Source organism: Salmo salar, chromosome ssa16 (assembly GCF_905237065.1).
Source record: "Salmo salar chromosome ssa16, Ssal_v3.1, whole genome shotgun sequence".
Taxonomy (NCBI): Eukaryota; Metazoa; Chordata; class Actinopteri; order Salmoniformes; family Salmonidae; genus Salmo; species Salmo salar.
Window position 1 is genome coordinate 16384209 of NC_059457.1, and position 26734 is coordinate 16410942.

A 26734-nucleotide genomic window follows, 5' to 3' on the forward strand; every position below is an offset into this window, starting at 1 on the left:
ATACCACCCCTACCTTGTCACAACACAACTGATTGGCTCAAACGCATTAAGAAGGAAAGAAATTCCACAAATTAACATTTAACAAGGTACACCTGTTAATTGAAATGCATTCCAGGTGACTGCCTCATGAAGCTGGTTGAGAGAATGCCAAGAGTGTACAAAGCTGTCATCAAGGCAAAGGGTGGCTACTTTGAAGAATCTCAAATATAAAATATATTTAGATTTGTTTAACACTTTTTTGGTTACTACATGATTCCATATGTGTTATTTCATAGTTTTGATGTCTTCACTATTATTCTACAATGTAGAAAATAGTAAAAATAAAGAAAAACCTTTGAATGAGTAGGTGTGTCCAAACTTTTGACTGGTACTGTATGTTACGAATTCCAATTTGGTGTGGCTAACGTTAACTAGGTGGCTAACACTAATTTAGCTAGCTGGCTAACGTTAGCTAAGCTAGGGGTTAGGAGTTAGGGTTAAGGTTAGGAGTTAGGTTAAAGGGTTATGGTTAGGGTTAGCTAATATGGTTACGTTTAGGGTTAGTGGAAGGAAGTAGTTACAAAGTAGCTAAAACGTAGTAAGTAGTTGAAAAGTTGCTTATTAGCTCAAATGCTAAAGTTGTCCCTGATGAAATTCGGACAGGCAACCTTTATGTTTTTGCCTGAAGTAACCGTCTAATGTAACCATACCAAACGTATCATATCATACTACAGTACTTTGAGTGTCCTAGATTTACATTTAGCGTGTTATGCCTAGTCTATGAGACCAGGCTGAAATGGCTCTTACTCCACCTGTCCTGATAACCATGTGCTCTTTGCATCCTTTGCTCCTTCATCTAAAACTACTACATAGCCTAATAACAATGCCATAAGAAAACCACACTTGCTTGGATTTTCAATTAGCCTATAGGCTGTCATAAAAACTGTAAAACCTCAATCCATTTTTGTGCATCATAAAATCTCACAGACTCAAAATAAAGGGCAACATCCCTCTACAGGAAAAGGTTGGTTTAATTGCAGAATAAATTGATAGTACAGAACAGCAATAAAAACACTGCCACATCGCTCCTATTTTACATGACTTTTACATTTCTCCGATATGTAACATACATTGGTGTTCAGCTTATGATACAAACGGCAATACATACATCAGTATAATAATACACAACATAACATAGATACAGGCTCACAGAGCAACTTAGCCCCATCACTTTCAGACAACAGATGGCTGTGTTAGTACACACACAATAAGACACAGAGCATTCAACCGCCATTTTGAAATGAGCTCCTAGGCCCGTATACATATAGCATTTAAGAGTGGGAGTACTGATCTAGGATAAAATCATCCTTGTCCATTAGTGCTGAGTGATTAACTGACATTTCAGTTATTTTCCGTATTTTAACCACTAATTGACAGACGTTGGTTCAATTATTGGAAGTACATTTTGTTCAGTTTTCTGTAAGCTCAATGCACACATTATGCAGTTTCTTTAAAGAACAATCAGATCAAGCCTGAACTCTGTGATGTTGTAGTAGTTTCCAACAAGCCAATATTCTACATTGTTAAGCTCAGAAAACATGAACTACAATGACCATAATCCATTGCGCGCCTACTGGTCCGGTCTGTTTCCTTAACGCCTACTACGTAAAAGAGACAGATGAATGTGCGATCGAGAGAGAGCTCTCGCTTCATGAGGTATTTTTTCTTGAAAATACATAATTTAAGTGTTTGATAGTTGGTATTCAGCAGTCATAAAAGTATGCCTTATTTACTTTGAAGAACTACTAAAATAGTGATTTAGTCAGACAGCATAGGCAGCAGCTCTATGGAGATGAGATGATGACTTGGAATTAAATAATAAAGTAATCAAATAAAACATGTTTATATACACAACAACTGAAATATTTTATTAAAGGAAAATAATGTGAATAAACAATGGTTAATATAAGCAGTAATGTGCAGTCACTACCATCATGGGACTTTTATGAATTGTTTTATTCTGAGTGGTTACAGCATTCAACCCACATAATGCATAGTGCATTAAATGTTAAAAAAAATATATACAGTACCAGTCAAAAGTTTGGACACAACTACACATTCAAGGGTTATTCTTTATTTTTAACTTTTTTCTACATTGTAGAATAATAGTGAAGACATCAAAACTATGAAATAACACATATGGAATCATGTAGTAACCAAAAAAGTGTTAACCTGTTTAGGATAGGGGGCAGTATTGACACGGCTGGATAAAAAACATACCCGATTTAATCTGGTTACCACTCCTACCCAGTAACTAGAATATGCATATACTTATTACATATGGATAGAAAACACCCTAAATTTTCTAAAACTGTTTGAATGGTGTCTGTGAGTATAACAGAACTCAAATGGCAGGTCAAAACCTGAGAGATTCCTTTACAGGAAGTGGCCTGTCTGACCATTTCTTGAACTTGTTTTCCATCTCTATCATTTACTAAGGATCTCTGCTCTAACGTGACACTTCCCACATCGTCCATAGGCGCTCAGAGCCCGGGAAAAAACAGAATGTCGTCATTCCAGCCCCAGGCTGAAACACATTATCGCCTTTCTCAAGTGGCCGATCAAGGGACACTGGCTTATGCGCGTGACCCCGACCGCCCCCGCCTTTGGGATTTTTTCCTCTGTTTGCCGAAAAGGAGATTCCCTGTCGGAATATTATCGCTTTTTAACGAGAAAAATGTCGTAAAAATTGATTTTAAACAGAGGTTGACATGCTTCGAAGTACGGTAATGGAATACTTAGAATTTTATTGTCACGAATTGCGCCATGCGCGCGACACTTCTTTACTATTTCGGATAGTGTCTGGAACGCACGAACAAAACGCCGCTATTCGGATATAACGATGGATTATTTTGGACCAAACCAACATTTGTTATTGAAGTAGCAGTCCTGGGTGTTTATTCTGACGAAGACAACAAAAGGTAATCAAACTTTTATAATAGTAAATATGATTATGGTGAGTGCTAAACTTGCCGGGTGTCTAAATAGCGAGCCCGTGATGCCTGGGCTATGTACTTAGAATATTGCAAAATGTGCTTTCACCAAAAAGCTATTTTAAAATCGGACATATCGAGTGCATAGAGGAGGTCTGTATCTATAATTCTTAAAATAATTGTTATGCTTTTTGTGAACGTTTATCGTGAGTAATTTAGTAAAATGTTAGCGAATTCCCCGGAAGTTTGCGGGGGGTATGCTAGTTCTGAACGTCACATGCTAATGTAAAAAGCTGGTTTTTGATATAAATATGAACTTGATTGAACAAAACATGCATGTATTGTATAACATAATGTCCTAGGGTTGTCATCTGATGAAGATCATCAAAGGTGAGTGCTGCATTTAGCTGTCTTCTGGGTTTTGGTGACATTATATGCTGGCTTGAAAAATGGGTGTCTGATTATTTCTGGCTTGGTACTCTGCTGACATAATCTAATGTTTTGCTTTCGTTGTAAAGCCTTTTTGAAATCGGACAGTGTGGTTAGATTAACGAGAGTCTTGTCTTTAAATGGCTGTAAAATAGTCATATGTTTGAGAAATTGAAGTAATAGGATTTTTAAGGTTTTGAAAATCGCGCCACAGGATAGCAGTGGCTGTTACGTAGGTGGGACGAATTCGTCCCGCCTAGCCTAGAGAGGTTAAACAAATCAATATATATTTCAGTTTCTTCAAAGTAGCCACTCTTTGCCTTGATGACAGCTTTGCACACTCTGGCATTCTCTCAACCAGCTTCATGAGGAATGATTTTCCAACAGTCTTGAAGGAGTTCCCACATATGCTGAGCACTTGTTGGCTGCTTTTCCACACTCTGCGGTCTAACTCATCCCAAACCATCTCAATTGGGTTGAGGTCAGGTGATTGTGGAGGACGGGTCATCTGATGCACCACTCCATCACTCTCCTTGGTCAAATAGCCCTTACACAGCCTGGAGGTGTGTTTTGGGTCATTGTCCTGTTGAAAAACAAATGATAGTCCCACTAAGCGCAAACCAGATGGGGTGGCATATCACTGCAGAATGCTGTGGTAGCCATGCTGGTTAAGTGTGCCTTGAATTCTAAATAACTCACAGAGTGTCACCAGCAAAGCACCCCCACACCATCACAATGCTTCCATGCTTTACGGTCGGAACCACACATGCAGAGATAATCCGTTCACCTACTCTGCGTCTCACAAAGACACAGTGGTTGGAACCAAAAATCTCAAATTTGGACTCATCAGATCAAAGGACAGATTTCCAACAGTCTAATGTCCATTGCTCGTGTTTCTTGGCCCAAGCAAGTCTCTTCTTCTTATTGGTGTCGTTTAGTAGTGGTTTCTTTGCAGCAATTCGACCATGAAGGCCTGATTCTCTGAACAGTTTATGTTGAGATGTGTCTGTTACTTGAATTCTGTGAAGCATTTATTTGGGCTGCAATCTGAGGTGCCGTTAACTCTAATGAACTTATCCTCTATAGCAGAGGTAACTCTGGGTCTTCCTTTCCTGTGGCGGTCCTCATGAGAGCCAGTTTCATCATAGTGCTTTCTGGTTTTTGCAACTGCATTTGAAGAAACTTTTAAAGTTCTTGAAATTTTCTGGATTGACTGACCTTCATGTCTTAAAGTAATGATGGACTGTCGTTTCTCTTTGCTTATTTGAGCTGTTCTTGACATAATATGTACTTGGTCTTTTACCAAATAGGGCTATCTTCTGTATACCACCTCTGCCTTGTCACAACACAACTGATTGGCTCAAACACATTAAGTAGGAAAGAAATTCCACAAATGTACTTTTAACAAGGCACACCTGTTAATTGAAATGCATTCCAGGTGACTGTTGTACTTCATGAAGCTGGTTGAGAGAATGCCAAGAGTGTGCAAAGCTGTCATCAAGGCAAAGGGTGGCTACTTTGAAGAATCTAAAATGTAAAATATATATTGATTTGTTTAACAGTTTTATGGTTACTACATGACTCCATATGTGTTATTTCATAGTTTTGATGTCTTCACTATTACGTAGAAAACAGTAAAAATAAAGAAAAACCCTTGAATGAGTAGGTGTGTCCAAACTTTTGACTGGTACTGTATATATAATCGAACCGAAACCAAACAGACCTCAATAAGCACTAATCACTCAGCACCATTGTCCATATAATTGTATTATAGATTCATTATACATGAATCAGCACACCTACTCTGAGACACTTTGTGAATACAGGCCCTGATCACTGAGTCTAAAGGAAAGGTGCCTGGGCTGATTCATCAGGAGACAGAGAGAATAGACAACCACAGCCACTAAGCCCACAGACAACATGGGAAATAGGAATACGACATAAAAATACATTTGTATGCAATTCATTACATGACATTTGTCCATTGGACACCCATGGCCATTCATTGAATCTTTACACATTGACACTCGTTTTCCCTTTCATTTCATGCATTCTTTTCCTGTACAGGATGAGTGTTCATTCATTTCACTACTAGAGCTTGCAGTGGCACCACAGTTCTGTGGTCAGTCCCAGTAGATACTACCGCAGTATCCTGGATGCTGCTGCAGTATCCTGCAGTATCCTGGGGGCTGATCTGTCGTTGGAGACCGCCTTGCGGAGCCTCACACCTCTCCGTATGGACACCAGCATGTCCACGCCCTCCTGGGGCCTGTGTGGTGGTTGTTGTGGGTGTTGGGTTACAGAGTTGGTACCCATTGGGTCCGCTGGCAGAGGGTCCAGAGAGGAGAAGGGGAACTGACCCTCGCCCAGGGCGTGGGCGCTGGCCGCGAGCTCTCCTATCTTCTCCACCAGGCTGTGGCGGTTGGCTGCCAGCTGGGGGTCCTCCTCTAGGCTGAGGCCTGTCATGCCAGGGGGCTGCTGGGCATAGACACTTCGGTCCAGCCCCCCTCCGGAGCTCCAGGCGGTGGTGTCAGGTAGGCTCAGCCGCTTGGGGGAGGCCTTCATGTACTCCAGGGCACTGGGTGGAGTCTCGTCCCCATACAGGTACTCTTCGCTGCCCATGTGCTGGATAAGGCTGGGAGAGTAGCTGGGGGAGTAACCGGGGGAGTAGACAGGAGAGTCTGGCACCGTGGGGGTCTTGACTGGAACGATGGGGGGGGCGGATGGCGATGGGGCCTGAGGTGGACGGGGTGCGTCTCACCCCCCGTTTTGGAGGAGGGGGTCCGGCGGATGGTGGCTGTTCCAGAGGTGATGGCTCCGTGCCTCCCGTCACGCCCTCCCTCACGCCCTCCATCACCCCCATAAATCACTCCATGCATACCACCAGGAGGGCTCACTCCGGCGGGCAACCCGGCGGTGCTAGCTGGCCTCTTGGTCTGGATCATGCGGCGGTAGTTCTGGGCGATGTTGCTGTGGCGGGGGATGGTGGAGGACTTGTCGAAGTCAGCCTCCCTGCTGGTATCAGCATCCCCGTTCAGAGAGTAGCACTCATAGTCAGACCCTGAGAACAGCAGAGAGAATCAATTCAAACTGATCAGGCCTTATGCATGACACAGCCGGATCCAATTGGATTTTCTATACAGTTTCAGGTACTACTGTTTGAAGGGATACATGTGGTTATCTGGTGTTGATCAGAGTATGTTACCCTGTGAGGGGATGGTGTCCTCTGAGCAGCAGGGTGTGTTGGTCTGGGTGCTGTAGCCACTGGAGTACTGCAGAGATTCCCTGCTATTCTTCTGCTGCTCTATACTGAGACCACGGGTCAGCACCATGGCTAGTGTACTGGCTGCTGGGGACATGGCATCACCGCCGTGCTGCGCGCACACAAAGGCACACATGGTCACACACATGCAGAGAGAGAGAGAAAACAGAACAAGAAAGAAAGAAAAAGAGAGAGAAGAGAGGGGCGACTCACATTACCGTACAATAGTAGTAGTGGCAAACATTCAATTCTACATCTCAACAACTCATGTTGATTGTTGAGTACTGTTACTGCATCCAATGTGTGCTCATCATTACCTTGGCTGCTATAGTAGCTTGGGCCATCCTGGACCTATGAGTGTCTGGGTGCATCCCAGAGAACCCTTTAGGACTGGAAGGAACCTCCTGCTCCCTCATTCTGTCCAATGACTCTCTCCTTTGCTGCAGAGTGGTAGCCAATGAGGGCTCGCAGGTACTGGTTTTAGACCAATCCTGTGGCAGTATTATTGAGGTAATGAGGAAATTAACTAAACAATGTACCCATTGGATTGGACATCATTCAGCAGTTCAGAAGTCTTTTCCATTGTGGTACAATGGAAGCAGTATGAGGGTCCATGAAGAGGTTAAATTCTAACAGCATGGTACCAAATCTGCTTGTGCTGTCTACACAAATAGATCCCAGCCCTAAGCATGAGTATTTTATTACAATGAGTTTAGCAAAGTCCGCTCAGCTTAGCAAATCTTTGGCATGAGAGATTTGAAAGCGGAATTCGACAACAGAATGGATCCTGAAGATATTATGCCTCATGAGTTATGCAAATGAGTTGTTAAAGCCAAGAAAAAAGCAGTTAAGCAAATAAAAGATTAAAACGGAAAAGCAGCAAATTAAAACAAACCTTCCAGCTAGGAACCTTTGAGATGGGTGAGGGTGTTTTGGATCCAGGAGAGCGGTTAAATGTGGGGGACCCAGGAAGTATGACAGAGAGAGGCCTGATGGAGCCAGTGTGTGAGAGAGCGGGGCGGAAGGTACCGAAGGATGAGCCCAAGCCAAACTGCGGAATGGACAGACATGTCTGAGTCATCATGTTCATCACATACTATAGCAAGATCCCTCTGGGCCTCTTAAGCCACAGATATGTCACACAGCTTGTGTGTGTGTGTGTGTGTGTGTGTGTGTGTGTGTGTGTGTGTGTGTGTGTGTGTGTGTGTGTGTGTGTGTGTGTGTGTGTGTGTGTGTGTGTGTGTGTGTGTGTGTGTGTGTGTGTACTAACCGTGGTGGGAGAGTTGCATTCACTGACAGATTGGCAGGTTTCTGATGCCTCAGAGGAGGCTGAGCTGGTGGACTTCTGTAGATGGAATCAGAGAGACGGAGAGTGGGAGAGATGGAGAAAGGAGATGGAGAGAGAAGAGGAGTGGGAGAGATGGAGAAAGGGTGAAATAGATGAAAAGAGTGACAAGAAGTGAGTGAGATTGAGAAAAGAGGAGGCGAGTGAGTGAGAGGGAGGGAAAATAAGGGGAAAGAATATGACCCAAGGAACTATTTACTCTTCTACAACAAACCATCACACAATATTGCTCTTTTGCTATGGAAGATTGCATCAGATTCCCTCCCTGATACCCATTCTATTTACAGAGAAATTTTAACAGCCATCCGCCACAATAATTCATAGTATATCAAGGAGGAACACTCTAGCATCATCTTACAGGCTTGATGGTATAAGTAATAATTTATATTTCAATTACTTTTAAAGACATTTGGAAGTATGAATTTACATATTTTTTACTTGAAAAGACAAGTAGTTGAATATTGTAATGTATTTGGAAATGCACATGAATGTATTTGAAAATACACTGATTAAAATACACTCCCATGCATTTGAAAATAGTATTTGAAATACAGTTGAAGTCGGAAGTTTACATACACCTTAGCCAAATACATTTAAACTCAGTTTTTCACAATTCCTGACATTTAATCCTAGAAAAAAATTCCCTGTCTTAGGTCAGTTAGGATCACCACTTTATTTTAAGAATGTGAAATGTCAGAATAATAGTTGAGAGAATGATTTATTTCAGCTTTAATTTCTTTCATCACATTCCCAGTGGGTCAGAAGTTTACATACACTCAAATAGTATTTGGTAGCATTGGCTTTAAATTGTTTAACTTGGGTCAAACGTTTCGGGTAGCCTTCCACAAGCTTCCCACAATAAGTTAGGTGAATTTTGGCCCATTCCTCCTGACAGAGCTGGTGTAACTGAGTCAGGTTTGTAGGCCTCCTTGCTTGCACATGCTTTTTCAGTTCTGCCCACAACATTTCTAGAGGATTGAGATCAGGGCTTTGGCCACTCCAATACCTTGACTTTGTTGTCCTTAAGTCATTTTGCCACAACTTTGGAAGTATGCTTGGGGTCATTGTCCATTTGGAAGACCCATTTGTGACCAAGCTTTAACTTCCTGACTGATGTCTTGAGATGTTGCTTCAATATATCCACATAATGTTCCTGCCTCATGATGCCATCTATTTTGTGAAATGCACCAGTCCCTCCTGCAGCAAAGCACCCTCACAACATGATGCCTCTACCCCCGTGCTTCACGGTTGGGATGGTGTTCTTCAGCTTGCAAGCATCCCCCTTTTTCCTCCAAACATAACGATGGTCATTATGGCCAAACATTTCTATTTTTGTTTCATCAGACCAGAGGACATTTCTCCAAAAAGTATGATCTTTCTCCCCATGTGCAGTTGCAAACCGTAGTCTGGCTTTTTAATGGCAGTTTTGGAGCAGTCTTACTTGCTGAGCGGCCTTTCAGATTATGTTGATATAGGACTCGTTTTACTGTGGATATAGATACTTTTGTGCCTGTTTCCTCCAGCATCTTCACAAGGTCCTTTGCTGTTGTTCTGAGATTGATTTGAACTTTTCGCACCAAAGTGCGTTCATCTCTAGGAGACAGAACGCATCTCCTTCCTGAGCGGTATGACGGCTGCATGGTCCAATGGTGTTTATACTTGTGTACTATTGTTTGTACAGATGAACGTGGTACCTTCAGGCATTTGGAAATTGCTCCCAAGGATGAACCAGACTTGTGGAGGTCTACAATTTTCATTCTCAGGTCTTGGCTGATTTCTTTTGATTTTCCCACGATGTCAAGCAAAGAGGCACTGAATTTGAAGGTAGGTCTTGAAATACATCCACAGGTACACCTCCAATTGACTCAAATGATGGCAATTAGCCTATCAGAAGCTGTTTAAAGGCACAGTCAACTTAGTGTATGTAAACTTCTGACCCACTGGAATTGTGATACAGTGAATTATAAGTGAAATAATCTGTCTGTAAACAATTGTTGGAAAAATTACTTGTGTCATGCACAAATAGTATAGTTTGTTAACAAGAAATTTGTGGAGTGGTTGAAAAATGAGTTTTAATGACTCCAACCTAAGTGTATGTAAACTTCCGAGTTCAACTGTAAGTATTTAGGAAATGATTTGAAAATAAATACTAATAAATAGAAGTTTTAGACTCGGGCCATATTATTTGAATACTGAAATACACAGAACATACGTATTTAAATAACAAATAATCAAATACACATGTATTTCAACCCAGGTCTGTGCATTATCATACTCCAAAGTTGTAATAATCAAGAACGTGACAGAGAACCTGGAGTGGAACCTAGAGCCTGACTGACTCAGAGGAGTGTCTACCTGGCTGGTGATGTCAGAGGGCATGGGGGAGGGGGGCTTGGAGTGGGTGTTGGCATCCTGAGAGATGAACCCTGAATCATGGGAGGAGACACTACTGAGACGATGGGCACCAACAGTTGGCATCTGGAGGATACTGCACATACTGCTCTTCCTGGAGGCAGCACTGCTGGGAGAGGAGGGAGGAGTCTGGTAGGACCAGCTGTAGTCTGAACCCTTCAGGTCCCCGATCACCTGGAGAGAGAGAGGAGAGAGTTAACGCAAGCAGTACCTACACTCAGTCCATTCACTGTTTGACATGTTGTGCTACTGGTTAAGCATGTGTGCTTGCAAGACTGATTTATTGCGTAAGGAAAGTCTTGTTCTTTTGTGTGTATGTTGGAGATTACCTGCTCACTAGCCGGGGGCAGTTTGTGAGGGTCTTCAGTGAGTACAGTGAGGTCATCAACTATGGCCTGCAGGTGAGTGATCTCTCCCAGCATGGCTATCTCTCCATTCTGAAGAGGAGCAACAACAAGACCTTTCGCTCAGCAACACACAAAGACATAACATGTGCATTATTTAAGACTAACTGAAATAACTGAAACACTAACTGAAATAACTGTGACAAACAAACAACTTTAACATGAAAGTTAAGACCACCAAAAACAACTCCACTGTGGACAGAAGGATGCAGTTGCAGACTAGACTCTGATCTAAGTATGGTCTGTAAATCTTTTCCATATAATGGTTAAGATTTGGGTATGATAATCGGGTTCTAGATCTGTGCCTAAAGTACAGTCCTGCATTGGGTCAGATACCCACAGTTCCCTGTGGTTGACATGCAAAAACATCCGCTGGCGGGTGGAATGAAAACATTCTTTCAACCAGTGGTCGGCTCGCGGTTCAGAACAATTATATTGCGGGTCGGAAACATTTCAATTAAATCAAGATAGTTTTTTTGTACAAGCCCAGGAGCCTGTTTTGTTGAAATGTGTTGTGAATTTCCATTATGTGAGCAGTGAGGCAGATATAGCCTAGGACTAGGCTACCAGCCACGCAGCAAGAGACTGGAGCAGGGAACTGTCCATTATTTGTGTGGTGCTGAAGCATTCCTAATTTGTCCATGTGCAGATCTTATGTTCCCGTCTGCCACGCGACAATAAGTTGTCAAGTTGATTTTCCCTGACTCCTAGCTCATGAGAAAATGGCTAATGTAACAGGAGAAATAAAAAGAAAGGTTAGGATGGTGGAACACACCATCGTGGAAACAGGTGCTGTGCGAGTGAATCCCCAGTTTGGAAGGATTTTGGAGTCATTGTGGACAAGGAGGACAACAACCTGATAGATGGATACACAGCCTGCAAAAGTGCTAGTAAATTATCAGTTCATTATTACATACTGTAAATTCAGGCTTCCGTTCATTTAGACCATATGCAGGCCATATAAAGTTTTAACCTGTGTGGTCGGTAAAAGTTTGAGAAGTCAAAAGCTTACTAAATAAATGTATTTTTGCAGCCTGTAGCCTATTCAATTCTGTGAATTGTTTATTTAAGTCTCAATTAAACTACTTGATTATGTAAACAATATTGATTGTAAAAGTATTGTTTTGTTATATCAGTATAGGTTTTATTAGAAGAATGCTAATTAAAGGGCTCTTTCTCAAAGCGATTTGAGTTGTCAATGTGACGTACAGCATTGTGAAAATAAGAAGATTGGCCTATCATTCTTATTTATTCATGGCATGTTTTCCTTTTATTCAAATGTAGACATGCAGACAAATGAATGAATGCAGGGATGGGGAATAGCCTACTGCTCTGGAGATATAAAAACAATTAAATAAATGGATGTTATTTGGCGGGTCACGAGTCGACTCTCGGAACAATTCTATGGGGGTGGCTCAGGTTGCAGAGAATCATTATTTGGAATTTTTGGGGATAATATTGAATTGGGGATTGAATTCTTGGAATTTACCTAACATTGGAATTCAAAGGAATTCAATTATCTCTGAATTCAAAGACTGACCTGGAATTTGAATTGAATTAAATGTAATTAACAGGGAAAGAGAATAGAATTATAATTTCATTTGTGGAATTGACTTCAACCCTCAACTCTAGCCTGAAGCCAAGGCAACTTCTCCCGGGAGCCCACCCCGCCCTGGTAACTCAGCAATCCTCCCCTCTCACCACCATACGCTGATCTACATTCAGGCAGGTTTTTCCCACATACTGGTTAAGGTTAAGATTTAGGATTTAGGATCTATGTCCCAGCGCCCACCCCAGCCAACTCTATCATCATCCTCCCCTCTCACAACCACAGACTGATCTGAAGTGAGTGACGTTTTCCCTATAATAGCTAAGGATTTGGATTTGGATAGGCTGATCCTAGATCTGTGCTCACCACCACAGGCTTCAGCAGATTGATGAAGAAGCAGTAGCGCCCCCTCTCCTCTAGGAGGGCCCGGCGCACCGCCTGCTTCTCGGTCTCCCCCATCAGTAGGTAGAGGTCGCTGACGTCCTGCATGGCACTGTCCAGCTGGGGACGCAGGTTACCCCGGCCTGGGGAGGAGGGGGGGTAAAGAGAGAAGAGTACATAGAGGAGGGAAGTTAAAGGGGAAGACGAGAGAAAGGGTAAGGGGCAGGGGATAGCGGAGGGAGGGGTCAATAGTGAAAGAAGGAGGAACAGGGTACCCAGGGATGAGGGGCATTGGGTAAGATGGTTAGAGGATGAGGATGAAATGAGAGAGGAGGAAGAGAAGAAAAGAGTGGTGATTAGAACCCTCTGCTAGGTTTGGGCCTGCCGGTGTACCGTAGGACAGACCACCATTGACAAACAACACTGCACTGAAATGATACGCGTCAATGAGAATGGGACGAAACTACAGCACATATCTTAAACGAGGCTAGCACCAACAACTCCGCAGGTAGCCTAGTGGGTTAGAGCGTTGGGACAGTAAGTAAAAGGATGCTGGTTTGAATACCCGAGCAGACAAGGTGAAAAATCTGTTGGTGTCCTTGAGCAAGGCACAACCCTAATTTGCTCCATGGGTGCTGTAGTACTATGGCTGACGCTGTAAAACAACACATTTCACTGCACCTATCTGGTGTATGTGACCAACAACAACAAAAAGATTACATGGATGGAGATCCTGAAATGAACATGGTTTACTAGCACAGGTAAATACAACAGTGATGACATATCCAGCCGCCATGTATGAGACAGCCTTATTGTTGAGGAAAACTCATTACAAGGAATAAGGCAGAACCCATTTATCAGTAATAAGAGGTTTATTTGAGCAATTGCAAGGGAAATCACTCTCTCAGGATGAACCTGGAGAGGATCTTGTTCATTTACAAATGACACAGTCTGTATATACTTCATCTACACAAAGAGCTAAATCCCCCGTCTAGGTGGAGGCAAGCTAGGAAAATAAATAAGGGGTAATTGGCTCCACTTCCTTCGAAAAATATTTGAAATGAGAACAGGTTCTAACCAGTTCTGACAGCCTATATGTCTAAGATAGAGGAGTGCTAGGATCTTTAAAACCAGAGGAAACTAGATTTCTGCATTGCTTTTAGTGCCCGTTAGATAATGAGATAGTAATAATTCACTCCTCTGTTCGGTATGTAAAGAAGTTACTGAACAACTGTGGAAAATGACCAGTGACTGTGGAAAATGACCACTGACTGTGGAAAATGACCAGTGACTGTGGAAAATGACCAGTGACTGTGGAAAATGACCAGTGACTGTGGAAAATGACCAGTGACTGTGGAAAATGACCAGTGACTGTGGAAAATTACCAGTGACTGTGGAAAATTACCAGTGACTAGTACCGTTCAACTCAAGAGACTGTAACAAAAAAGTTTTGTACCCAAATTATGAAACATGGTGACATGATGACCAAGAGGCGTATGAAGAGGAGGCCGTGTTGGGGAAGCTAAAATATAGTTTACCAAGCTACTAATTAAGTTAAGCTGCACAACAGCTACCCTTAAGAGAAATATCGTTGACTTAACTAAAGTTACTTTGAAAAAGTAGTTCACTACATCCAAAGTACTTGGTGATTAATCATATGTAAATCTGAAACGTCATAGACTACAAATTGCTACAAACAGATCACTCCGGACTGGAGTCAGATGTTAACAGAATGTGTATTTTAGCCTATTAAAAACTCAACTTCAAGTGAGAATTTGGCAGATCTGATGACAAAAAAAAAGAAAGGAATGTCTTGCCTACTTCTCCCATATTTCTATGTAGTACGTAGTTCCTGTAGTTAGCTACAACACTACACGGCAAAAATAAAGTAATTATCTCCTGAAAACACTAGCTTGATTTGAATTTAGATGAACTAACACCAAGCTACTGTCAAATGTAGTTCAATTACTAGTAGAAATACATATAGTTCACTACTCCTCAACACAGACGAGGGGTATGGCAATACTGATAGGACACACCAGTATCAGACAGACTACAACACTCCAGGTGAGATGGTCACACACAATCACGTGATGATGCAGGACACACACACACCGGATAATAACTATAGCATTATCATGAAATGCCTCATGCAACACGGGGAAATGTGGGGAAAGCATAACACACATACCTAGAAGCTCTACAGCAGGGGAATAGGCCAGTGAGGAGGCAGAGGAGTAGACAGATAGGTAGCATGGGTGGAAAGAGGGAAGGGGGGGAAGAGAAAGCATAGACAGAAAGCCCAATATTAGAGTTGGCACTGTCATCGTTATAGGCATTGAAATAGATCAAAGTTGTACACATAAACCTCTTATTTTGTACCTCCAAACTCTCCAAACCTTTTGGATGATAGCTTTCATTTCTGATTTATCCCTCTTTGGAAACCCATGACAATGTATTTCTCATTCAGGGCACTAGGAGGTGGCATTTCCCAGGTAGGTGATGGTAACTAGCCTACAGCAGTACAACAAATCCTCTATCTAGTCTACATCCTGTTTTGGACAGAGTTTTTAACAGTAGCCAATCAGTAACCAATCGTTTTTAGCAGTAGCCAATCAGATCATGTCACAGGGTGCGGTTCGACGTTACCTTTCCTGGCCTTCTTCTGGAGCTTCATGGTGTCTGAGGACTTTCTCTTGATCTCCTGGCGAGACCGCTTGTATTCTGATGAGGAGAGAAGGCGCGGTCACCCTGGAGTTAAGCTTCATTTGTTGATTGATTTGCTCAATCAATCAAATTCAATATATATAGCCCTTTTAACATAAACCCTCACCTTTGGCGTGGTCTTTGTCCAGCAGGTTAGCTGTCTTTTTCCATTCCTCTATCCTGTCCTGGAGAGGAGTGACTAGGCCTTCCATAAGAGCACTGGGGAGGAGAGGAAAGAAGAGGGAGGGTAAGGAAAGGACTTGTAGCACAATTAGCAATGGACAAAGATGTAGGGAAAGGAATCAGGAAGGGTTGAAGGTGGACCACTTACTTGGTGAAGTGGCGTAGTTTAGTCTCGATGCTGCGGTGTCTCATGCACATCCTGGTCAGAGCTGAACCTATATCCCTGGTGCCTCCTGGAGAGAGAGGGAGATTGGTTCTAGTAATGTGGGTTTACACAACCACTGGGGGGCGGCATTGCATATCACAATAAGGGACAGCAGTCAGCTCAGCTAGCAGTTATTTTCTCCAACCAAAATCTTACAGGAAAATGTCAAATGTAATCAATCCAACACAACATCTATAGGCTGCAGCCCATTCATCCTCAACATAATTTTAAATCTACTACCCTGGTCTGGACACCAACTACACCAATGAAATGTAATTGCATTCAGTGATTTACCCACCCCACCCCACAGCCCAGGAAATCACAGCTTGTTTGAGTTGCTGTACTACTTTTCCTCTCTAGTCAAGCATAATTAAAATGGGGTGTTAAGCCTTAAAGCCCAGGCTGGCCCCAAGTTACATGCTCCGCCGGCTACAGGCCGCATCCAGGGCTCATTCTTAGGGTACCGCAGTAATATCGGCCAGGATTGATCCTGCTCTAATCCACTGGGCCAACGAGGCCTAATCGGGGGATGGTCGGGAGGGTCTCACACCACCACACACATTCGCAGGCACACACACACACACACACACACACCAAAACAACAGCAGCCAGACGAGGACTACCCCAGATGCTTTTGTGTGTTTGTGTGTACGTGCGGGCATGCGCGCGCACGGGTGTGTGTTAGTCCGTGCGTGTAGACAGGTGGTGTGATTTACATACCCCCTCTTCCCAACTCTATCCAGAAGGAAAAAGGTGGGTACCCTGTAAGGGGATATCCCTCTATTCTTCCCTGGCCTGCTCTGCCTTTCCTGTTCTCTCTGTGTTTCCTAAACACCATTCTTACAGGGGTGCGAGGAAAGACCGGCTTGAACCTGTCTGTCCACGAGGAAGGCTCAATCTACCAAGCCTGGGCCTGCACACAGTTAAGCCCTTTCCACACTATTGTGCCAACCCGAACTGTGCTGGCTTCAGCAACTATGGTGGATTTGTAGCCAGGCCAGTGCAGGACAGCTCAGCTCAGTAGAGTGAAAAAGATATTACAGGGAGAAGAGAGAGAAAAAGTTGCTGATCTAACTGGATCAAATCAAATATCGTCTGACTGTGGAATACTGAAGATGAGGGTTGTAACGATTGACCGATACGCATCGGTCCCTGGTTCAAATGTTTAAGATATGAGCGCATCGGTCCGCGGGACCACAAACTCGATTCAAATGTAGCATCCACACCGGTCAGGCAATAGATTCAAACGTTACAAAAGATTTTTTCTCAAATTACTTTCTTTCTACCTTCTGAAAATACCTCTTATCTTGTGTGACAATTGCGTCCTCTCCTTCAGTGTCGAACTAAGCATGTAATTGTGTTGACAATCATTGATATACGGGGCGGCAGGTAGCCTAGTGGTTAGAGCGTTGGGCTAGTAACCGAACGGGTTCTAGATCGATTCCCCGAGCTGACAAGGTAAAACGTCTGTCGTTCGGGCCCTGAACAAGGAAGGCCGTCATTGTAAATAAGAATTTGTTCTTAACTGACTTGCCTAGTTAAATAAAAGGTAAAAAATAAATATACAAGTCATTTTTCATGCCGAACAAGCCCAGGCAATACAGTATCAGTAGCCTAGTCAAACTACACACGGTGCGTAGCTTCGCAAACTGACCAACGAGAGGTGGGCTATTCCTAATCTGGCAAGTCTGCGGGTCAGCATTCAAATGTTTGTCAAATGGATTGCGCAATATTACATTTTATGTTAAACAATGTCATTTGCGAGGCTGTTTTTATCAAATGTGCTGTTGAATAAAAGTAGCCTAAACTACCACCAGAGACACCACTCTCATCTGGCTATAGGGAGGCTACACGCTGATCAGGATTACATTACATTTTCAGGTTCACCATCAGCAATCGTTTTTGGAAGTTTTGCTTGAAACAATCAGTATGGTCAGTTTTAGATATTCAGGGTAAAGTTGCTAATTTCATAACGAGGACAGCAATGGTTTTCGCTACCCACACTGCATGGTTGAAGCAGAGAAGAAGAGAAGCTCACTCCAACTCTGTCAAAATTTCCAAGCGGTCTAAACCATTGGATTAGGAGACGGGGGTGAAATCCAAAGTTGTGCTACATATTCATTAGCTATGTCATAGCACATTTTTAAGATACATATGGATACATTACTAGCTCTAACACTTCTAATCTGCAAAAATAATTCATTAGTGGGTGATGTTTTTTTTTAAATCAAAAGTGGGGAGGGACAAAAAGCAAACAATGCCCCCCCAAACTGACAGTGGGGTGGTAGATTCCCAGATTCCCTTAAGGTTTAGCTCAGGGGCCTACATACACACAGTCAGCTCAGACAGATCCAGCTCAGAGGCCCAGTGCATCGAATAGTACCACATTGAACCGGATCGCATCGATTCAATCTCTAATCGCAACGAATCGTTTCAAACTGAAACTTATCCATCCTGTATCATATTGGGGCCAATGTATCTAGATACGTATCGAATCATCTTGAAAGGAAAATATGCACATCCCTACTGAAGATGGATGCATACAATGAAGAGTCATCTATTTCATTTATATACCTAGAGACTAAACTAATTCCCTGGTGGAACTCATCATAAGACAAAGCACCTTTCACAACACATACAGTAGCTAGTATTCCCTTTACTATTGGCTTCAATGCTCTGGGGATTACGTCAAAAGCATTCCACCTCACAGAACTCCATCTCCCAGAGGCATCAGGGGCTTCCAGCCAGATGCTGGATGGATTTGGGGGATGGATGAATCCACTGACAGCCATGTGTGGATGGGATGATGTGTGGTGGAAGTTTAGTCATTTTGTCATACAGCTGTGTTTCCTTTCCAAGTGACTGAAATGTGTACAGGTAAGAGGTCAGAGGTTACCCAGCTGAATCCCACCCACTATGATAATGCAGGAAGTGATATAGGGAACAGAGACCATGGGAAGATCTCTCGCGTCCTCTCTCTCCTCATCTCCTTCTCAAAGCCCATTGAATGAGAAAGCCAGAGGTCCCTCCCCTCTGACCTCGTCCAAAGTGTTTTGAGAAGGAGTCGAGGAGAGAGGATCAATGTTCCCTCTCATTTTTTGCGTCACAGAGCAAATTTCAGGTCTGACGAGCGCAAACTTGAACGTTGTGAAAATTCTGTGCAACTCCGGTGCGCGTTTACTGTGAACATTGAGGCTGTGCCCGCTTTAAGTTCATTTTAACAGTGGTCAGTCAAGTAGGCTACTGTGGCTATTTGATCATAGTGTAGGCCTATCAGTGTGGCCTACCATCAAAAACAATGGAGAAAATGCATCCCATAACATTTTAACATGGAAATAGCTGTTCTATCATTCAGCCTACAGTAGCAGCCAATGTGTAGTCTTCAATGTAGGCCTATATTCCAGACTTTTGAAAAAGAACATGTAGGGCTTGACATTAACCTGTTGATCCACTTGTCCTTCAGACAAGGAGGTGACCGAAAATGTTGTTGTGTTGTTTGATGCAAGAAACCACTTTACAAAATAAAATGCATAATTATTCCCATAACATTATTACAGAGTCAGACAAATTATGCTACCCTCTGCTTATCTACCGCCCCACCTCACCCCACTGTCAGCAATCACTCCCCTATTGCTGACTACAGATGATCTATAACTGGGCTAATAACTCACTAACTAGCAAAGGATATAAACAAATGTGCACACGTGGCTACATGTAGCTTTCGCTTTGATCTCAAAACAAGCGCATCTACTCATGACCGCTCATGCTGTAAACACAGTCCAGGTCAAAGTGAATGGCACAGCTCCCTATATGGCAATGGTCTATTTGCATACAGGCCTACTGCAGCTCTGATTGGTTATGCCGCACAGGTCTGTGTAGAGTACGGGCCTGAGTCTTGCCTGTCAATACAATAGAATCCTACTCCGATGAGTTCTGCCTACAACAAAATCTCTTGCATAGTTAATTGTGCATACTAAGTCTTTCATAGTTTGTTTTGTTACGGTATGTTACATTGAAAGTGGCTAATATTAAATTGATTCGATCACAATTCCCACAGTAAAGGGAACCATTGATAGTGTTAACTTAACGGGGAAAACTCTATAAAGTTGAGTGAAGTTGAATCTCGTGCTTCTCTGCGGGGGCTGATATTTCTTCTGCGCGGCAGTCCCGGGGGAGCTGCACGCCCGCGCACAACTGCAGCTTAGAGGGAACATTGGAAAGAACACGAGGAGTATGCAATTGAGGTTCTCCCCATGTGGGGCCCTTAACCCCCCTTCCGTCTTTCTTTCTCCGGAAAGAAGTCCTCTGTCACCCACTGTGTGTTTGTGATGTGATTTGTAACACAACGGCCCCCTCTCACTGTATGATATTAATTTTGCATGCATAAAAATGTCACCGAAACTATGGATTGGAGACTCTTCTCTCCACTCAGTCTCTTCTTTTCACAACTCTTGATCAATTGAATAGGTAATTGAAGGCTGTTTGGCCTTCAAATCAATGTGAATATGCTTGTATAACATATATACATAGACATATAGAAAATGCACTTACAGTATTGCACATGGAAACACACACGCACGCACGCTTGTGCACACACGCGCACACACACACACTCTCTCTCTCTCCGTCTCAGTGTTCCTCTTTCCACTACAGGAGGCGTCCACAGCTGCAGATCAACTCTAAAAAGGGTGGCTTGGCAGGAAGAGGGGAGAAGAGGGAAGAAGAGGAGGATGGAGGGGAGTAATGGGCCTTTTATCTTTATAACAGACCTTCCCAATGTCACAGCCAGCCAGCCTCCCTCCACACACACACACACTACCCCCATATCCTCTCCACCTTACCCCCATTCCCATCCACACCTGCCAGGTTTCCCCTTACTTCCCCTTCGAAGGATTGGCTGAAAGCGACATCCTGGAGACGTCCTGACCAGCAGGCTTTCTACATCCAGGAGCCCTGGCCTCTGGCCCTGACCGGACACGCTCCACAGCCTGGAGTCCCACAGCCCACAGGTTAGCCCACACCACAGGCCTGGCTGGAGCAGATTCTGGGATAGCTTCAAACGCTCCATTCGCTGTAGCCTATCTGACTGGGATAGCCTCCAACGCTCCATTCACTGTAGCCTATCTGACTGGGATAGCCTCCAACGCTCCATTCACTGTAGCCTATCTGACTGGGATAGCCTCCAACGCTCCATTCACTGTAGACTATCTGACTGGGATAGCTTCAAACGCTCCATTCACTGTAGACTATCTGACTGGGATAGCCTCCAACGCTCCATTCACTGTAGCCTATCTGACTGGGATAGCCTCCAACGCTCCATTCACTGTAGCCTATCTGACTGGGATAGCCTCCAACGCTCCATTCCCTGTAGTCTATCTGACTGGGATAGCCTCAAACGCTCCATTCGCTGTAGCCTATCTGACTGGGATAGCCTCCAACGCTCCATTCGCTGTAGCCTATCTGACTGGGATAGCCTCCAACGCTCCATTCGCTGTAGCCTATCTGACTGGGATAGCCTCCAACGCTCCATTCGCTGTAGCCTATCTGACTGGGATAGCCTCCAACGCTCCATTCGCTCACTGGAATCCAGAGGGATCCATCTAGTACATACGGATGCACACATATCCACAATGACAGGAGTTGCCTTGATGCATGTTCTCAACAAGTGTGAAGCTGTGTATTATAAAATAAGATAAATAACTGATTGGCAGGGCAATGGAGCCATATGATATTCATTCAGGGTGAGGTAAATGTCCCACCATGTTATTGTAGATATATATATGACTACATATGGTACACAGTCATAAGTCAGAGGTGGATGACTGTATGTGCCAGATACTGACACTTCCCAGGTAGCTACATAGATCTATACGACCAAGTCTGCTCATGGTTAAAGTTGTTGTGTACAGTATTTTTGAGCAGACCAGGCCCATTGACTGGTGAGTGGTTCCAGACCTCTGGTCCTGATTATCCCCATTCTCCAGTGATCCTCGGGGGAGGAATTTAACAAGCTGGCTTTATAGAGGCCGCACTGGTCCCGCCATCCGCCCGCCAGTAGCTCCAGGACTAGAGCCTGGGGCCTCCCTCACTGATGCCTTCAACATGGTGTGTGTGGGGGGTGGGGGGGGTGGAGTCTGAATGGATTTAGCTTCCCATTGGAACACCTTCAAACTGTTCTACCTGCCAAGGTGCTAAAACTAGGTTGGAAGCTAGTTAAAACAGCTTGAGTGTTTTTGAGAGTGCTGACTGTGCTATGTCCTTCCTGTGTCAAACATCAATATGTTTATAGAGGCTGGTCAGAGGTAGCTAAAGAACAGAACATCCTCACTTTTATGCTTCCAGGAATGTCACCAAATTGGAATCTTATCCAGCTGGTTAGCTGGAGAAATCTCTTAGTCCTAAGGATAACAGTTAACCAAACTCCAAAGGATTACATCATACACCTCACGTTGGCACCTTAGCCATGCAGTGACGCTGACGCTGATCAGCCTGATCTTAACACAAGCTCTTCCCTTTACCCTCTCTCACCCCTTTTAAGAGGTTCAGAGAGCAAGCCGGTAGAGGCGGTGGAGGCCAATGATAGATGAACGAAGAGGGGGATGGAGAAGAAGAGAGGATGAAAAAAGCTATAAGACTTAGGTGGGGCTGATGAGTGAGGGGATAAGTGGACAACGGAACTGGTTGACCGTGGAAGACAGGTTTTTGTGTGTGTGCGCGCATCTGTCTGTCTGTCTGTCTGTCTGTCTGTCTGTGTTAGACTCAGGCCTCCTTATGACCCAGGTTCAGTGAGAATACATATGGAGAAATCACGTTGTTATTAAAGCTGCAATATGTAACTTTTGGGTGACCTGACCAAATTCACATAGAAATGTGTGTTATAGATCTGTCATTCTCATTGAAAACAAGTCTAAGAAGCGGTAGATCTATGTGTACTATTTCCATGATTCCCGTTCTTAAGTTTCGATTTTGCATCTTTTACTTTCGATTTTGTACACCAGCTTCAAACAGCTGAAAATACAATATTTTTGGTTATGGAAAATATATTTCACAGCGGTTTAGATGGTACAGTAATTCTGTCATGCGCTGACCATAGAGAGTCCTTTTATTTCTCTATTTTGGTTAGGTCAGGGTGTGATTTGGGTGGGCATTCTAGATTTTGTAGTTCTATGTTCCATTCTATGGTTTATATTTCTTTGTTGTTTGCCGAGTATGGTTCCTAATCAGAGGCAGCTTTCTATCGTTGTCTCTGATTGGGAATCATATTTAGGCAGCCCTTTTCCCCTCCTTCAGTTGTGGGATCTTGTTTTTGTACAGCTCAGTAAGCCTGCAGAACGTGACGTTCCTTTTCCGTTGTTTATTGTTTTGTTTTTAGTGTTCTGAGTTAAATAAAGTATATCATGAGCACTTACAACGCTGCACCTTGGTCTCCTCATTACGACGATCGTCACAGATTCTCTACACTACACTTGCCTGTTTTGTCACATAAACTGAAATTAGGCTAACTATTAGAATTTTTTGTAACCAGGAAACGGCGGAGTGATTTCTGCATAGTGCATATTTAACAGAACATACAGTCAGGTTTCACAACCACCACATGACATAGTGTGATGTGGACTGTTCTGTCAACAACACACTCTGAAGTGTACTGGGATGATGGACAGGAGGAGGAGGAGGAGAAAAGGGAGGAGGTAGAGATATTTACTGCTGAAGGAGCTTCTTGCATTGGGACACAAGTGTTGCTACAAATACTCCAGTCTGTCTGTCTGTCTGTCTGTCCCTCTCCACTCCAAATATGCTTTTCATTAAGGAACTACGCAGGAGAAAAACAACACGTTTTACGAGACAGACAGCGAGGAAGACAAAGAGAGAAAGAGAGAGAGAAGGAAAGAGAAAGGAAGAGAGAGACACAGAGAGAGAGGATCAGAAAGTGAAAAGGAGATGAAAGAGAGAAAGAGTCTGAGGGAATTATGCTGGACAGTCACCTCACAGGCATATTGGATAAACAACAATCAGATGTGATGCACCACAGTGTGTATAGCACTGGAGGTTCTCATTGTTTTCCACGTTTGTGAGAAACGGATGTATGTCTTATGTATCATTCTAGTTGACTCTTGAAGGTTCCTCACTTTAGTCTAGAATAACAAGTAGCCTACCAGTTTGACTCTCTCTGCTCCATCCATGTGCCCTTCTTGTTTTCAAGGTCCATTATCAACCAGCTCTCACAGTCTCACTTCAGAATTAGATGTTCATACATGTTTCCCAAACGTCAAATTTAGAAGTTGTTACAAATGTACAATTCAAAGTGTTTAAGGTTAAGTTTAGGAATTAACTCTGAATTTTGAAGGTTAGGTTTAAGTTTAGGGATTAACTCAGAATTTTGAAGGTTAGGTTTAAATTTAGGGATTAACTCAGAATTTTGAAGGTTAGGTTTAAATTTAGGGATTAACTCAGAATTTTGAAGGTTAGGTTTAAGTTTAGGGATTAACTCAGAATTTTGAAGGTTAGGTTTAAGTTTAGGCATTAACTCCAAAATCTTATGGTTAGGCATGAACTCTGAATGGTTAAAGTAAGCTTTAAGGTTAACTTTCTATCTCCATCCCCGTCCACAACGCCCTAGCAAAACCGAAACCTAGTTGAAGGTAACAGCGCTCAATGTTGCCCCTAGTGGCTAGTTTCCACATCTCCCGACGTCCTCAGACATGGCTGGACGTCGAATACTGACTTGTATCACGGGTGACCTGGCTGCCATTTCACCCTGATGATATTGAGTAACACTGTAGAATTTACCCATGAAGATACAGTATTTCTCCCTTTCCCTTTTAAGGGGTCTCCAATGGGATCTCCAATGGATCCTGCTAAACCATGGGAAACACTGTCTTCGCTCCATGGAAAACTCCACTTTTTCTCAACCTCCCTCGTTGCATGATCCCAACCGTATCTTTATTCTGTCACTCACTCCCTTCCCTCAACGCCTTAGTTTGCATTCCTTCATCTCAGTCCCTCTTCCTCTCTCCTTCTGTTTTCCCCTCCTCGTATCCCTTGCTCCCCTCCACCCGCGTCCTTACAGGATATAGCTGAACACAGTGTTCTCCTCAACTCTAATGTTTGTCTTCTTAGCTTGGTATTTGCCTGCAGAGTGTTCCTTACACAGAGCCAAGAGAGACTTGTTTTTCTCTCTTTCTCTCGTATTATTCTCTCCTTCTCTCCATTCCTCAAGATTCAAGGAATTTTGCTCATTTTTACGAGCAGGGGTGAAGGAAGCAAAGTGAAGCCCGTATGTCTGATACTTTAGTTCATTTTATTTTATATTATGAGCTGAATGGGGTGAAGGACGTTAACCTTTTACTGCAGTGGGCAATATCCTGGTCACACAGAGTGTTTCTGGGTAGTCTTAAACAAATCCACCTCACACACATGGTTATGGGCTTAAAAAAATCCCAATATTACACTTTATATACATCACAGAAGACTGAAATATAACAAAACCGTTTGACATAGAAACACCGGACTTTCGGCGGGTTTTTGGAAATAATCTTTATTAATGAATTATTAAATATTCCACCCTCGAGGCTAAAGAGGGCGCTTTTGGTCATTGACAGCAGGAAAGGGCTACGGGGTACTTCGGCTGTCCCCATAGGAGACAACCCTTTGAAGAACCTTTTTTGGTTGCAGGTAGAACCCTTTTGGCTTTGTTAATTCTGAAAAATAATAACAACATTGCTCCCATGAGGGAATTAGGTCATTTGACTGCAGGAAAGGGCTATGGGAAGCCCTGTATGATGAAAGTTCAGTTCATTCTATGAATGAAGTGAAGGACTTAAGTTGAACTCCATCTGAAACACTGTCCTGGTTATTTTTGCATGTTCATTAATGTTGCATTTTCCCATATGAAACCCAATAGCGGGTGGTAACTGCAACAAAAAGCCTACAAGTTTAAGAGATGACATGTTACCCCAGGAAACCGATCGCAGGTGGTAACTGTAAAAAGTCGAAACTTTGCCCCAGGAAAACCATTACGGGCAGTAAAGAAACAAGGCAGCTTTATTCACGTCAGAGGAATTTAGCAAAAAGTGTCAGCCTATTTGCAACGTACTTCCTTGTTATTGCACTTTTGTTTTTCGTGTGTCTCATTTGCATTCAGTAGCGATTAGGAATCACATGATTATGAAGGCATAAATGTATGAAAGTGTTTAAGTAGTTGTGTCCTGGTGATGTACCTAATGTTATGTATTATGTCATGCTTTATGTTCTGTGTGGACACCAGGAAGAGTAGCTGCTGCTTTAGCAGTAGCTTATAGGAATCCTAATAAAACACTAAGTACATCCCATTCTCCGTAGTAATAATCATTATTGGAAACGTTCATTTGGGGGTTTAGGGAGTGACCGCAGGCCCTGAGGTTAATGCTCCTGAAAAGCACATGGGAACTCAGAGCCACCACAGCCATGACAGGCAAGCAGACTGCTGTAACGATGGTGGTCATTCAAGACTCACTCCAGAATTACAATGTAATAAAACACAAAACAACCGGTAGGAATAGCATGTCCTGGTGAAAAGAGCATCATGCAACAACTATGTATTCAATAACGAATACTCGACACACAATCATGTCCACATCTAAAAAATCCTGGCCCATACATATTCTAATCCACACGTACATCATATAGCATCTAGCCTATACACAATTCAGCCCATATACAGCACACCCATGGCCTGGTCCCAGATCTGTTTGTGCTCTCTGGTCAACAATGACCATAGGAGACAAGACAGCACAAACAGATCTGGGACCAGGCTAGTACATACTCCTACATCTCTCCAAATAAAACTAGGCCTGTATTACCATATTACATTAGCCCACTCTGGTTTTGTGACATGTTCATATAAATAG

The 26734-nt window shown here is 43.1% G+C and overlaps 1 protein-coding gene across 1 annotated transcript in view; it reads right to left on the reverse strand.

Annotated features, from left to right (window-relative positions):
• Positions 1–4971: 4971 nt before the first annotated feature.
• Positions 4972–26734, reverse strand: part of mtss1la (MTSS I-BAR domain containing 2a) — a 36386-nt gene continuing 14623 nt past the window's right edge. Inside the window, 13 exon segments of the mRNA XM_014148199.2 lie at positions 4972–6119; positions 6121–6165; positions 6167–6462; positions 6607–6775; positions 6981–7154; positions 7934–8008; positions 10364–10594; positions 10750–10857; positions 12740–12897; positions 14946–14954; positions 15404–15478; positions 15588–15679; positions 15792–15876. Of these exon segments, the coding sequence (XP_014003674.1) occupies positions 5541–6119; positions 6121–6165; positions 6167–6462; positions 6607–6775; positions 6981–7154; positions 7934–8008; positions 10364–10594; positions 10750–10857; positions 12740–12897; positions 14946–14954; positions 15404–15478; positions 15588–15679; positions 15792–15876 (2096 nt within the window). The 3' untranslated portion in view covers positions 4972–5540.